At 43.8% G+C, this 12806-nt stretch overlaps 1 protein-coding gene across 3 annotated transcripts in view; it reads left to right on the top strand.

Moving 5' to 3' along the window:
* Nucleotides 1–12806, top strand: part of WIPF2 (WAS/WASL interacting protein family member 2) — a 42321-nt gene that overhangs the window by 19685 nt on the left and 9830 nt on the right. For all 3 annotated transcript variants that reach the window (XM_019638802.1, XM_019638803.1, XM_019638804.1), the window contains exons 2-5: nucleotides 3064–3195; nucleotides 7955–8087; nucleotides 8779–8895; nucleotides 9243–9899. In XM_019638802.1, coding sequence (XP_019494347.1) covers nucleotides 3133–3195; nucleotides 7955–8087; nucleotides 8779–8895; nucleotides 9243–9899 — 970 coding nt within the window. In that variant the 5' untranslated portion in view covers nucleotides 3064–3132. The remainder of the gene's footprint in view (nucleotides 1–3063; nucleotides 3196–7954; nucleotides 8088–8778; nucleotides 8896–9242; nucleotides 9900–12806) is intronic.

Genomic DNA, 12806 nt, shown 5'->3' on the forward strand with positions numbered 1-12806 from the left:
TCACCCATCTGTGCTAGGGGCTGCGTGTGAATTTTCCTGTGTCCTAATCTCAGTAGTCACTTTGCTTGGAAGCATTTCTTCTGTGGATTAATGGATGAAGTTGATAACCCTTTTTGGAACCTTTCAAAAAAAAAAAGAACCTTTCTTGTCATCTGTAAGTTGTACTCACAGTGGTCATGTTATTTTGGCTTTAATTTTTTGGGGATCAAGAAGTGGAATTTCGGGCCGGCCGAGTGGCACGTTGGTTAAGAACTGGTTTGGGACGCCAGCTCTGAGCAGCAGGGCCCCAGTTCGGATCCCACATGACGGCCAGTGACACTGCCCTCTACAGCTATGATGGTGAACAACAGCTTGATCTGGAGCTGGGCTGCCGTGAGTTGCCGGTGATGGCTTAGGCTGCAGCCCCTGCTGCAGTGGGCTGCCATAAGCTACCGTGTGTGGCCAGCAGCCATCGTGAGTGGCTGACAGCCTATGAGCTGCCAAGAGCTGCCGTGAACAGCCGTCCAGAGGCCGGCGACCAATCTACCTCACCCGGGAAGAGCACAATGATAATACCAACATGGGCCAGTGAAGAGACGTCCTCCACAACTAGACTGAAGAACAAAAGGACAGCAACTTGTCTGTTCCCCGTTCCCTGATTCCCCAGTGCTGTTCCCCTTCCCCAATTTCCCAATAAAATCTTAAAAAAAAAAAAAAAGGGTGGAATTTCCTTGGGACAGCTTTTTGGGGGTAATTATTGTTCTTGAGTTTTGGTTTTATCTTTGCCCCCTACTTTAATGTCTTAGGGTAAGACAGTTCCCTGACTTGAGTTTCATTTGTAAAATGAGGATCACTTAACACACTGTAATAGAGGGATAGCTGTCTAGTTTTTTTGTGACCTGATAAGTAGTTAAATTCTCACATGATAGTTATGCTCCGATCAGATTCCAAGGATGTGACTATCCCAGGGGCCAGTAATCTATGACCCATGAGTCAGAAGTGATCCACGTTCTGTTTTTGTATGGCCCATGAACTAAGAATGATTTTTACATCTTTAAAATGTAAAAATTAAGAGCCGGCTGAGTGGCGCGGTAGTTAAGAGCTGGCTTGGTGCGCCAGAGGGCCCCAGTTCGGATCCCACATATCAGGGCCAGTGACACTGCCCTCTACAGCTAAGATGCTGAACAACAGCTCAACCTGGAGCTGGGCTGCCGTGAGTCGCCGGCGACCCCGTAGGCTGCAGCCCCTGCTGCAGTGGGTTGCTATGGGCTACTGTGTGTAGCCAGCAGCCAGTGTGAGTGGCCAGCAGCCGCCGTGAGCGGCTCTCCAGAAGCTGGCAACTGATCTGCCTCGCCTGGGAAGAGCGCAATGATGGTGCCAACTTGGGCCAGTGAAGCAACGTCCTCCACAACTAGACTAAAGAACAAAAACAACAGCAACTTGTCTGTTCCCCTTCCCCCAATTCCCCAACGCTGTTCCAATTCCCCAATAAAAATCTTAAAAAAAAAAGTAAAAATTAAGAGAATGAGTTAGGGCCGGCTGAGTGGCTCAGTTGGTTAAGAGCTCACTCAAGAGTTTGAGCTCTGAGCAACAGCAGTTCGAGTCCCGGCCCGAGCTGAGCAGCCGCTGAGCTGCCAACAGGTGGCAGGATGGCTCAGCTTAAAAAAAACAAAAAAAACAACACCAAAATAAATAAATAAACCAAAGAGAATGAGTTGACAGGCCACAGACTAAGAGAAAATATTTGCAAAAGACACATCTAATAAAGGACTATTATCCAAAATAAACAAAGAGCTCTTAAAACTCAACAATAAGAAAACAGACAACCTGATTAAAAACTGGGCCAAAGACCTGAACAGACACCTCACCAGAGAAGATATACAGATGGCAAGTAAGCATATGAAAAGATGTTCAACTTCATATGTCATTAGGGAAATGCAAATTAAAACAATGAGCTACCACTACACACCTATTAGAATGGCCAAAATAAAAAACACTGACAACACCAAATGCTGGTGAGGATGTGGAACAGCAGGAACTTGTGTGCATCGCTGGTGGGAATGCAAAATAGTACAGCCACTTTGGAAAACAGTTTGGGAGCTTCTTACAAAACATACTCTTACTACATGATCCAGCAATCATGCTCCTTGATATTTACTCAAATGAGCTGAAAACTTGTTTCCAAACAAAAACCTGCACATGGATATTTATAGCAGCTTTATTCATAATTGCTAAGATTGGAAGCAACAGATGTCCTTCAGTAGGTGAACAGATAAACAATGGTACATCCAGATAATGGAATATTATTCAGTGCTAAAAAGAAATCGGTTATGAAGCCATGAGAATACATAGAGGAAACTTAAGTGCACATTATTAAATGAAGGAAGCCAACCTGAAAAGGCTACATATTACATCATTCCAACTATATGACATTCCAATTATAGGACATTTAGGAAAAGGCAAATCGATGGAGTCAGTAAAAACATCAGTGGTTGCTAGGGGTTGGGGAGGAAGGAGGGATGAATAGGCAGAGCACAGATTGCTTTTAGGGCAGGGAAACTATTCTGTATGACACTACAATGGTGAGTAGTTGTCGTCATACATCTGTCCAAACTCATATAATGTATAGCACCAAGAATGAACTCTAATGTAAACTATGGACTTTGGGTGATAATGAGGTATCAGTGGAGCTTTGCTTGTAACAAATCCAGGATGTTGATAGTAGGAGAGGCTGTATATGTGTGTGTGTGGGGCGGGGGAACAGGATTATATGAGTACTGTCTGTACTTTCTGCTCAATTTTGCTCTGAACCTAAAACTACTCTAAAAAAATAGTTTATTAATTTAAAAAAATGTCAAAATAAAACAAAAAAGAATATGTCACAGATATGTGACCTACAAAGCCTAAAATATGTATTATCTGGTCTTTTACAGAAAAAGTTGACCAAGCCCTGGACTATATCACAGTAGAATTAAGAAATGAGGCGCTTAGTTTCTCTGGTGTCATGCCCAGTCCCCTAGTTTTCCTGGTACTCAGTGTCTCTAATGGCAGAGTTGTTCTCATGAATTTCTGTTTCATTTGCAGGTATATGAGTGACCTAAAGCTGCAAATTAAAACGGAGAGAGAGCAGTGCCAGCTGCGAGCAGGGCAAGGATGCCAATTCCTCCCCCCCCTCCACCCCCACCTGGTCCTCCTCCACCTCCCACTTTTAATCAGGTAGGTAATCCTTCCACTCAGCTATCTCAAACCTTTATGGATACTTAGGGCTTCCTGGTATAAGACTGAGAGTACGCAAAGACAAGTGGTGCAGGAAGAAGGAGAATAGACAGTAACATCTGCCCTTATCAGCTAGTTCTGAATCCTGAGAAGTCCTCTTAGGACCATAATGGCTTATCTTGTTTTCTTGTCCTGATTCAGGAACTGGTGTTTGCCCTGAAACTATTTGTTCTATAAAGGTCTGCTTCATTTCTCTGACATCCTTGAGTAAAAGGATGGCAGTTTCTGGTGGTTGTTTCTTGTTACCATTTCATCTCCTCCTCCTCTTCTCCAAGTCAGTTCTTTTTTTTTTTTTTTTAAATTGGGGAACAGTATGTTTTTCCAGGACCTGTCAGCTCCAAGTCACGTAGTTGTTTCAGTCTAGTTGTGGAGGGCTTTTTTCCAGGACCCATCAGCTCCAAGTCAAGTAGCTATTTCAATCTAGTTGTGAAGGGCATATCTCAGTGACCCATGTGGGGATCGAACTGGCAACCTTGGTGTTATGAGCACTGTACTCTAACCAGCTGAGCTAACTGGCCACCTCCAAATCAGTTCATTTCAAAACCAAGTCCATCAAGTCTAATACCCCATCAAGAAAGAAAGGAGTTTATGGAATGTGTTAGTAAGAAAACTTAAAGGTTTGATAATGATTCCAAGGAAGAAGCAGCCTCTTTTATTATATCTGGATTGTGATATCTGATGTCACCTGAGAAAGAAGCAACCTGGGTGCTTTATCACATTTTTGTAAAATTGAGCGAAAAAACTATTGAGAATGAATATTCCAGAGGTTAAACACTGCACGTGTGTGTTTAACAGATGAGAAATTGTGCTATATAGAGGAAAAGTGACTTGCCTAGTTTATTTGGTTCTGAACTAGGATTAAAATTCAGGCCTGCCAACTTTTTTTTCCATAACATCTGGTTTTCAGACATTTTATTTGAGGATATGTATGAATCCCCTTTTTTGGATGAAATTTTATTGAAGGCCCAGTAAATGAAGTAAATGAAAGCAGAGCTGCTCTGGTTATAGTGGGATTCAAGGACCCAAAGTATATCCTTGGATCTCTATAACCTCTTGGATTACTGCCCTGCATCGTGCTGTCTTTATCATTCACTTAGTAGCCTTTTGTTGGGGCTTACTATGTGTCAGGGACTTGGCTAGGCATACAATTTAGAAAATCCCCATAATTTTACTCTGTGCTTATATATTGTTTGGCTCTTTTACAACAAGAATTTATTTATGTAACTAAAAGAAAGAGAGGGGAAATATGCAGATAAGTAAAAAGAAGCAAACAACAATCACCTATAATACCATCACCCAGAAATGAGACAATTTCTGCCTTTCAAGGGCTCCCAGTATAATGGATGAGACAGATAAGTCAACAAGCAAATTCCGTGCAATGCACAGGTAAACGAGGCCCCAAAGAAGGACATCTCACCTGGTGGTTGAAAGGAGAGGAGGCAGTCAGAGGAGGGTCCCCAGGGGTGGTGATACTTGAGCTGAGTCTTAAAGGATGAGTAGGTTTAGTCAGAAAGAGAAAAGGGAGAGAGGACACTTGAAGTTGAGGAAGCAGAATATGGAAGGGTGCTGATTTGTGAGAAAGCACAGAGGTTTAGATTATTGCTTGAAAAGGGGGGTATTGTGGGAGGTGAAGCTGGCGATGTAAGCTGAGGGTTTGGATTTTTCTCCCAGTAATGATGGGGAGGTTTTGAGGTATTTTCAGGAGCAGGAGTAACCTGATTGGGTTTGTATTAGAAGGGTCACTCTTTAACAGTGTGGACAGTGGGTTGGGAGTTGAGACTGGAGACAGATACCTGTTGCAATTGAAAATTGAGGGCCTGGACTAAAGCAGTGAGGATGGAGAATGGAGATAAGAGACACTTAGAAAGTAAAATCTTAAAGAGTTTGATGACAGATGGAAGAGTTACGAAGAGGAAGGAGTTTGGATGACTCTAGTTTGGAGGATTAATTGATGATGGTGTTATTTACAAGAAAAATGTTCTCTTGTAAATAGTACCCAAGTGTGTTTAAGCATTCCCAAGCACAGAATGATGGTGCTATTTGTGGAGAAAGGGTATAAGCTCAATTTTGGATGTGTTTAGTAATATTTTAATAATAATTTTCTCTTTGCAAAGCTAGTATGTTCAAGAAATTGATGAACTGCGGATAAGCTAAAAGGAGCTATTACCCATAATCCAACCATTTGTAACAGTTGTGTATATATCTTTTCCTTCCCTTCAGTAATACCTTGATTTGTGAGCCTAATTTGTTCCATAAACAAACTACTTGTATTCTAGACATTGCTCGTTTACCATGTTAAAATGTATTAGAAATGTTTGCTTGTCTTGTGGAACACTTGCAAACCACGTTACTCGCAATCCAAGGTTTTACTGTACTTTTTTTTTTTAAAGTTGAGCTTTATATATTGAACTCTCATCTGTTCTTCTTGCCCATTAATACATCTGAATGGCTTATGTCATTAAATGGTTAGTGATATCATTAAAAAACTTTTTACTGTACTGAAAATGTGGGGAAAAATTAGAGAATACCAATAAACACAAAAAATGTGAAAGTATCTATAATTACCCTTTGTTAACATTTTGTATGTTTTATATATTTATTGTAGGAAAACTAGAAAATACAGATAAACATAATTATTACCCGAAGTTAACTTTTACTAATATCAGCATATATCCTTCCAGAAATTTTCTATACGTGTGCACCTTTTTTTCTTTCAAATGTAATCTAGCTACTGTTTATTGAACTCTTTTTTTTTTTAAGATTTTTATTGGGGAATTGGGGGGATGGGAACAGTGCTGGGGAATTGGGAACAGACAAGTTGCTGTCGTTTTGTTCTTCAATCTAGTTGTGGAGGACGTTGCTTCACTGGCCCAAGTTGGCACCATCATTGCCCTCTTCCCGGTCGAGGCAGATCAGTCGCCGGCTTCTGGATGGCCGCTCACTGTGGCTGCTGGCCGCTCATGCTGGCTGCTGGCTACATACAGTAGCCCGTGTCAACCCACTGCCACAGGGGCTGCAGGCTACGCCGTCGCCGGCGAATCATGGCAGCCCAGCTCCAGGTTGAGCTGTTGTTCAGCATCTTAGCTGTAGAGGGCTGTGTCACTGGCCCTGATATGTGGGATCCGAACCGGGGCTCTCTGGCATCCCAAGCCAGTTCTTAACCATTGCGCCACTCGGCAGGTCACTGAACTTTTATTATACACAAGGCACTGTGCTAAGCTCTTGAAAAGTGTTATCATTTAATTCTCAAAACTACTCTGTAAGATAAGTTCTTGTTACTCCAATTCTATAGAAGAGAAAACTGCAATCATGCTCTATGTATTGTTTTATAATATTTTTTTACTTGATTGTGGCAAACATTTACTGCCATGGAAAGATACTTACTTCTACATCTTTAAGAGCTTGACTGGCATCCCACTTTGTGGTTATCATTGTTCTTTTTGGTTGAACTTTTAGATTATTTTCAGTGTTATGATATTATAAGCTGTTTTTTGCTATATTATCAACATCTTTTTGCACGTCTCCTGTTATTTTCTGAAAGTTAATTCCTAGGAGTAGAATTCTTGTGCTAGACTTTTAAAAGGTATTTAATACATAAATTACTTTCTAGAAAGATCATATCAATTTATCTTACTGCAGGTAGTGCAAAAGAGCACCTGTTTCCCTGAATCCCTCTGAACATCATAGGGCGGTTATTTATTCTACACAGTTTTTGACCATCTGCGACATGCCAGGCACTGTACAACACCCCTCATTGTGGTCCCTGCCTTCACGAAGCTAGCAGTCTGTTTAGTTATAATTTTAACCTTTACCAGTTTCATAGGTAAATAATAGTACTGTGTGTTACCCTGCATTTTTTTATTATAGTTGAATTTTGTTTTCATATTTGCTGGCTCTTTTATTTCTTTTACACAGTGTTGTTCATACCCTTTGCCTATTATCCTGTTGATTTCTAAGTCATTTTTATATTTAATGCTTTATAGATTTAGGACACTACCTTTGTGTCTATCCTATGTTACATTTGTCACAGGTGATTTTTCCTTCCAGTATATCATCTGCTTATTTACTTACATTCCTAAGTAAATAGTTTGTAATAAGCAAGTCTGTCCATCTTTTCCTGCATTTTAGTTGTCATGCTTAGAAAGTCCTTTCTTTAGCTATTTTTCCTTATATTTAATAACCTACCCTTTCTGATGAAATATACTTTTATTATTTTTTAAGTAGATCTGGGCCTGCCTATGGACTTTCTGTTTTGTTCCATTTATCTAGCTGTCTGTCCCTGTGCACCTGTTGTACTTGGTCATAGGAATATTTCAAGATTTAAATGAGATAATGAAAGTAATGTGCTTTATTTAGCACAATGCTTGGGGCGTAGCAGGGGCTCAATAAATGGTTGCCTTGCTGCTGCTGATGCATATAAAACATCTAACACAGAAGCCTAGTGCATAGGTACTTGGTAAATATTAGTTCAGGCCTCCTATCAGAAGCTTCTGAATAGGAGGGAGACCTGTACCCTTCACAGAACAGGAGAAAAAAGACTAAGAAGAATGGCGATACACACTGATACTGCTGTTTGGCACAAATATTTCATTAGGTTGGACAGGCATCTCATGGAATGCAATTTGGCTTAAGGCATTTATCCTGAGCTTGTGATGAAGGGGACTGTTGGGGGTGTACTTACATTTCCCTCTTCCTCCAGGCAAACACAGAGCAGCACAAGCTGAGTCGAGATGAGCAGCGGGGTCGAGGCGCCCTCTTACAGGACATCTGCAAAGGGACCAAGCTGAAGAAGGTGACCGCCATTAATGATCGGAGTGCTCCTATCCTTGAGAGTGAGTCTAAGCTTCATTTCCAGTGACCCACCAGGAGCCCAGGAGTGATTTGGAGACCTGGCTCTGTTGTCAGTTTTAGTGTTGGGTCTTGAGTGGGAGCTTTGTCCTGAGATGTTCTTTGGCTCTCTTCCCATCTGTTCATTTGAATACCTTAGAAACTTTTTTTTGACCTTTGGGGAGCATTCTCATCTCTTATGTCACTAGTGCTTGTTAGGGCACATCCTTGGCTGTTCTCTGAGGAGACGTTCTAAAAACCACTCAGCTGATGCCAATGATGATTTTATAATTGCTACAGTGTCCATTCTGAAAGGCCTCTGGAGAGTTTGCTCACACCTGGGTCCCTGAGCCATTAGTGCCCCCACTGTCCCTTAACACCTGGAACTATGAGAGGAGAGCCCAGAGAACACTGTTGAACATGTCTTTATCTAGGTTATCACTCTGGCTTAAATAAGGGAAGATTGGCTCCTTGTTCCTTTTGTTCTTTTTCTTTCATCACAGCAGAGTTTCATTCTCACATGAAGCTGTGGAGCAGAGGCCTAGCTTTTTTAAAAAATTTTTTGAAAGGCCAAAACAAGATAGGTTTGTTTGCAAATTAGAGCCCAGATAGAGGAGGAGTTTCTCCTCAGAATTGACTTGGTCACCAGCTTGGAGTACATGAAATGAAAGCCCTAACGGATGGTATGCTTTCCAGAACCCAAAGGAAGCAGTGGTGGTTATGGCTCTGGAGCAGGTGCCCTGCAGCCCAAGGGAGGTCTCTTCCAAGGAGGAGTGCCAAAGCTCCGACCTGTGGGAGCCAAGGACGTTTCAGGTATCTGATAAGTACTTTCTTAGGTTTATTTTCCAAGTGTAATTTCTGACTGGCCCCAAATGGTCCATCTGGGGTTGAGGAGTGTGGTAGAGGTGGAAGGAAGGAGGAGTGGAAAGAGGGGAGGAGTTATAGAGTAGAATAAAGCAAAGGCATTAAATAAAAAGTCTTCAGTTTCTATCAGTAGGGTTTGTTAATGGGCCCTGAGCTGGATTAAAAGCCCAGTCCTGTACCAATACTTTCCTTGCTGCTGTGCAGGTTGCACTAATGAGGCTGGGTGAAGTAGAGATACTGACCCACAGCATATCTCTAGCTCTGTTGACCCAGTATTGCCTGGTATATTTTTGTAGAGAACCTAGTGGGTAAGCCAGCCCTACAAGTCCCCAGTTCTCGAGCTGCTGCCCCAAGGCCTCCAGTGTCTGCAGCTAGTGGGCGCCCTCAAGATGATACAGACAGCAGCCGAGCGTCACTCCCAGAACTACCCCGGATGCAGAGACCATCGTTACCGGACCTCTCTCGGCCTCACACCACCAGCAGTACGGGCATGAAGCACAGCTCCTCCGCCCCTCCTCCACCACCCCCTGGGCGGCGTGCCAACGCACCCCCTACACCTCTGCCTATGCACAGCAACAAAGTCCCAGCCTACAACAGAGAGAAACCCTTGCCTCCCACACCCGGACAGAGGCTTCACCCTGGTCGAGAGGGACCCCCTGCTCCACCTCCCGTCAAACCACCACCTTCCCCTGTGAATATCAGAACGGGACCAAGTAGCCAGTCTCTGGCTCCTCCTCCGCCGCCTTACCGCCAGCCGCCAGGGGTCCCCAATGGACCTTCCAGTCCCACTAATGAGTCAGCCCCGGAGCTGCCACAGAGACACAATTCTTTGCATAGGAAGACACCAGGGCCTGTCAGAGGCCTAGCACCTCCTCCACCCACCTCAGCCTCTCCTTCTTTACAGAGTAATAGGCCACCTCCCCCAGCCCGAGACCCTCCCAGTCGGGGAGCAGGTAAGTGCCTGCAAGCACTTTTTTTTCCTGTCATACTGAGAGTTGAGCTTATCTTTTCTCTTCACTCTTTTCCTCAAAGCTCTCCATCAGTGATTGAAGAGAATAAGAATTCACTTATTTAACACGTTTATCGAATGCCTTTTTTTTTTTTTTAAAGATTTTTATTGGGGAATTGGGGGATGGGAACGGCACTGGGGAATTCGGGGAAGGGGAACAGACAAGTTGCTGTCCTTTTGTTCTTCAGTCTAGTTGTGGAGGACGTTGCTTCACTGGCCCAAGTTGGCACCATCATTGCGCTCTTCCTGGGCGAGGCAGATCAGTCGCCGGCTTCTGGACAGCCACTCAAGGCAGCTGCTGGCCACTCACGCTGGCTGCTGGTTACACACAGTAGCCCATGGCAACCCGCTGCAGCAGAGGCTGCAGCCTATGGGGTCGCCGGCGACTCACGGCAGCCCAGCTCCAGGTTGAGCTGTTGTTCAGCATCTTAGCTGTGGAGGGCAGTGTCACTGGCCCTCATATGTGGGATCCGAACTGGGGCCCTCTGGCGTCCCAAGCCAGCTCTTAACCAATGCGCCACTCAGCCGGCCCTCGAATGTCTTTTTATGTGTCAGACTCTATTGTTAGGGAAACAGCAATAAATAGAAAATATAAGAAATTCCTATTCTCCTTGACAGTTAAGCAAATAAGTAAAAAAAACTATATAACTACATAGTATGTAGATCCTTTAGAGAAATACAATGCAGAGAAGGGGGATAGGCTGTACTAGGGTGGGGTGATATTTCCAGTTGCGGGGTGGGGGTGGAGTTAGGGATCAGGGATGGCCTTACTGATAAAGTGACAATTTGGCGAAGACCTGAAGAAAGTGAGGGAATAACCTAAGCAGGCATGGAGAACAGCAAATGTCAAGGTCCTGAGACGGGCGATGGGCAGCAAAGAGGCCATTGGGGCAGGACTAGAATGAGTGAGGGGAAAAGTGGCAGAACATGGAGGTCAGAAAGCTAGATTCCCACGGGAGAACTTCGTAGGAATTTGTAAAGACTTTGGGTTTCACTTCGTTGGGAGCCACTGGAGGGGTTGGAAAAGAGAAGTAGCATTGATTTACCTTTTGAAAAGATCACAAGCTCCTACGTTGAGAACAGGCAGCAGGAGGACAAAGGTGGCAAAAGGAGACCACTTATGAGGCTGTTGCAATAAACTGGGCAGGTGAGTAGGACCATGGCAGGTTTGGAGGAAGGTAGGTATTCGGTTTTGGACAAGTCAAGTTTGAGGTGCCTGTTACATATTCAAGAGTAAGTAATGAATTGGTGATTGGCTGTCAAATTCTGAAGTTCACAGGAGAGGTCTGGGCTAGAGAGAGAAATTTGAACAATATTGAAAACCACATGCTGGGTGAGATCACCTAGGCAGTGACTATAGAGAAGAGGTCTGCTGCCTGGGGCCCTCCTACATTAGAGGTTAGAGAGATGAAGAATGCCAAACAGAAGCAGCTGAGAAAGAGCCTCTGGTGAGGAAGGAAGGAGGGAAACCACGAGAGTGATGGGAAAACTCCAAGACTGAGCGAGTGATCGCTTGTGTCCAGTGCCACCTCTGGGTCAGTTAAGTTGAAGCTTGAGAATGACAATGGTTTCAGCAACATGGGAGTCATTTTTTGTCCCCCCTCCACCTCTCTCCCCCCAAACAACATGGAACCCTTTTGAGGTGTTTTAGTAAAGTGGTGGAGGTGAAAGTCTAATTGGGATAGGTTCACAAATGCAGGAATAGGAGAGGAATTGGAGATAATGTAGAAATCCCTTAAGGAGTTTTCTGTAAAAGGGAATGGCGGGTACAGATAAATGGAATGGTTGCTGGAGGAGAATGTGGGATTGAGGTTTAGTTATTTTTTCCCCTCCCAAGGTGGGAAAGATTTCAGCATCTGTTTGTGTACTAATGGAATGATCCAGTAGAGAGGGAAGAAACTGCCTGAGCAATGTCCTTGAGGAGGCAAGAAGGAATGGAATCCTATCCATAGGTAAGGGGTTGTTGGCCTTTGATAAGAACACAGAGTTCTTCCATAATAACAGGAGGGAAGGCAGAGCATATAGGCATCGAAGCAAACTGGTAGGGGGGTGTTGTGGTAGGAGCATGTGAAAAGTTTCTTTTGGTTTGCTTCTGTTTTGGTGAAATAGAAGTCAAAGACATCTGCTATGAATGAGGAGAGAGAAGGAGAGGGAGATTTGAGGAGAGAGAGAAAAGGGCATGAAATGGTCGTGTGGGAGCATGGGAGACTGAATGGAGTAGGGAAGTGGGCTTAGGATAACCAGGAACAGGAAAGGCCCACTCGAGATTAGGGGTCATCCATTTAGAGCCAGGTTAATCAGCGTGGTGTGTGTTCAGCTGTGCATTTGCAGATACCAAATTGGGGCAGAGTTGTATTTAGCCAGGGTTAGCATTTTTTTAAACACATGTGACTAAAGGACAGTGGGGTAAGGGACTTAAGGGTGTGGTTAAGGGAGTGATTGTCACAATGGACCGTGGTCCTAAGCTGGGTAAGGAGAGATCAAGGAACCCTAGAAGAGGTAGATGAGGTTGTGTAATCTTTTTACAGAATAGCATAACTGAAAGTAGAGAGTGAGGGAGACCATGACAGCTCTCTGGGGCCTTTTTAGACCCAGGAATTTTGGCTTTCACATTGTTTTATATCATTGGATTTTGAGCCACATCCTTCTCAAATGGCTTTTGAGCTTTTATTTTCAGCAGTCAGTCCATGCAGGTATAGATCATTGATTAAGAAGTTTTATCAAGGGCCGGCTGAGTGGCACGTTGGTTAAGAGCTGGCTTGGGATACCAGAGGGCCCTGTTTCAGATCCCATGTATGAGGGCCAGTGACACTGCCCTCTACAGCTAAGATGCTGAACAACAGCTCAACCT

This window comes from Hipposideros armiger, unplaced genomic scaffold (assembly GCF_001890085.2).
Source record: "Hipposideros armiger isolate ML-2016 unplaced genomic scaffold, ASM189008v1 scaffold_40, whole genome shotgun sequence".
NCBI lineage: Eukaryota > Metazoa > Chordata > Mammalia > Chiroptera > Hipposideridae > Hipposideros > Hipposideros armiger.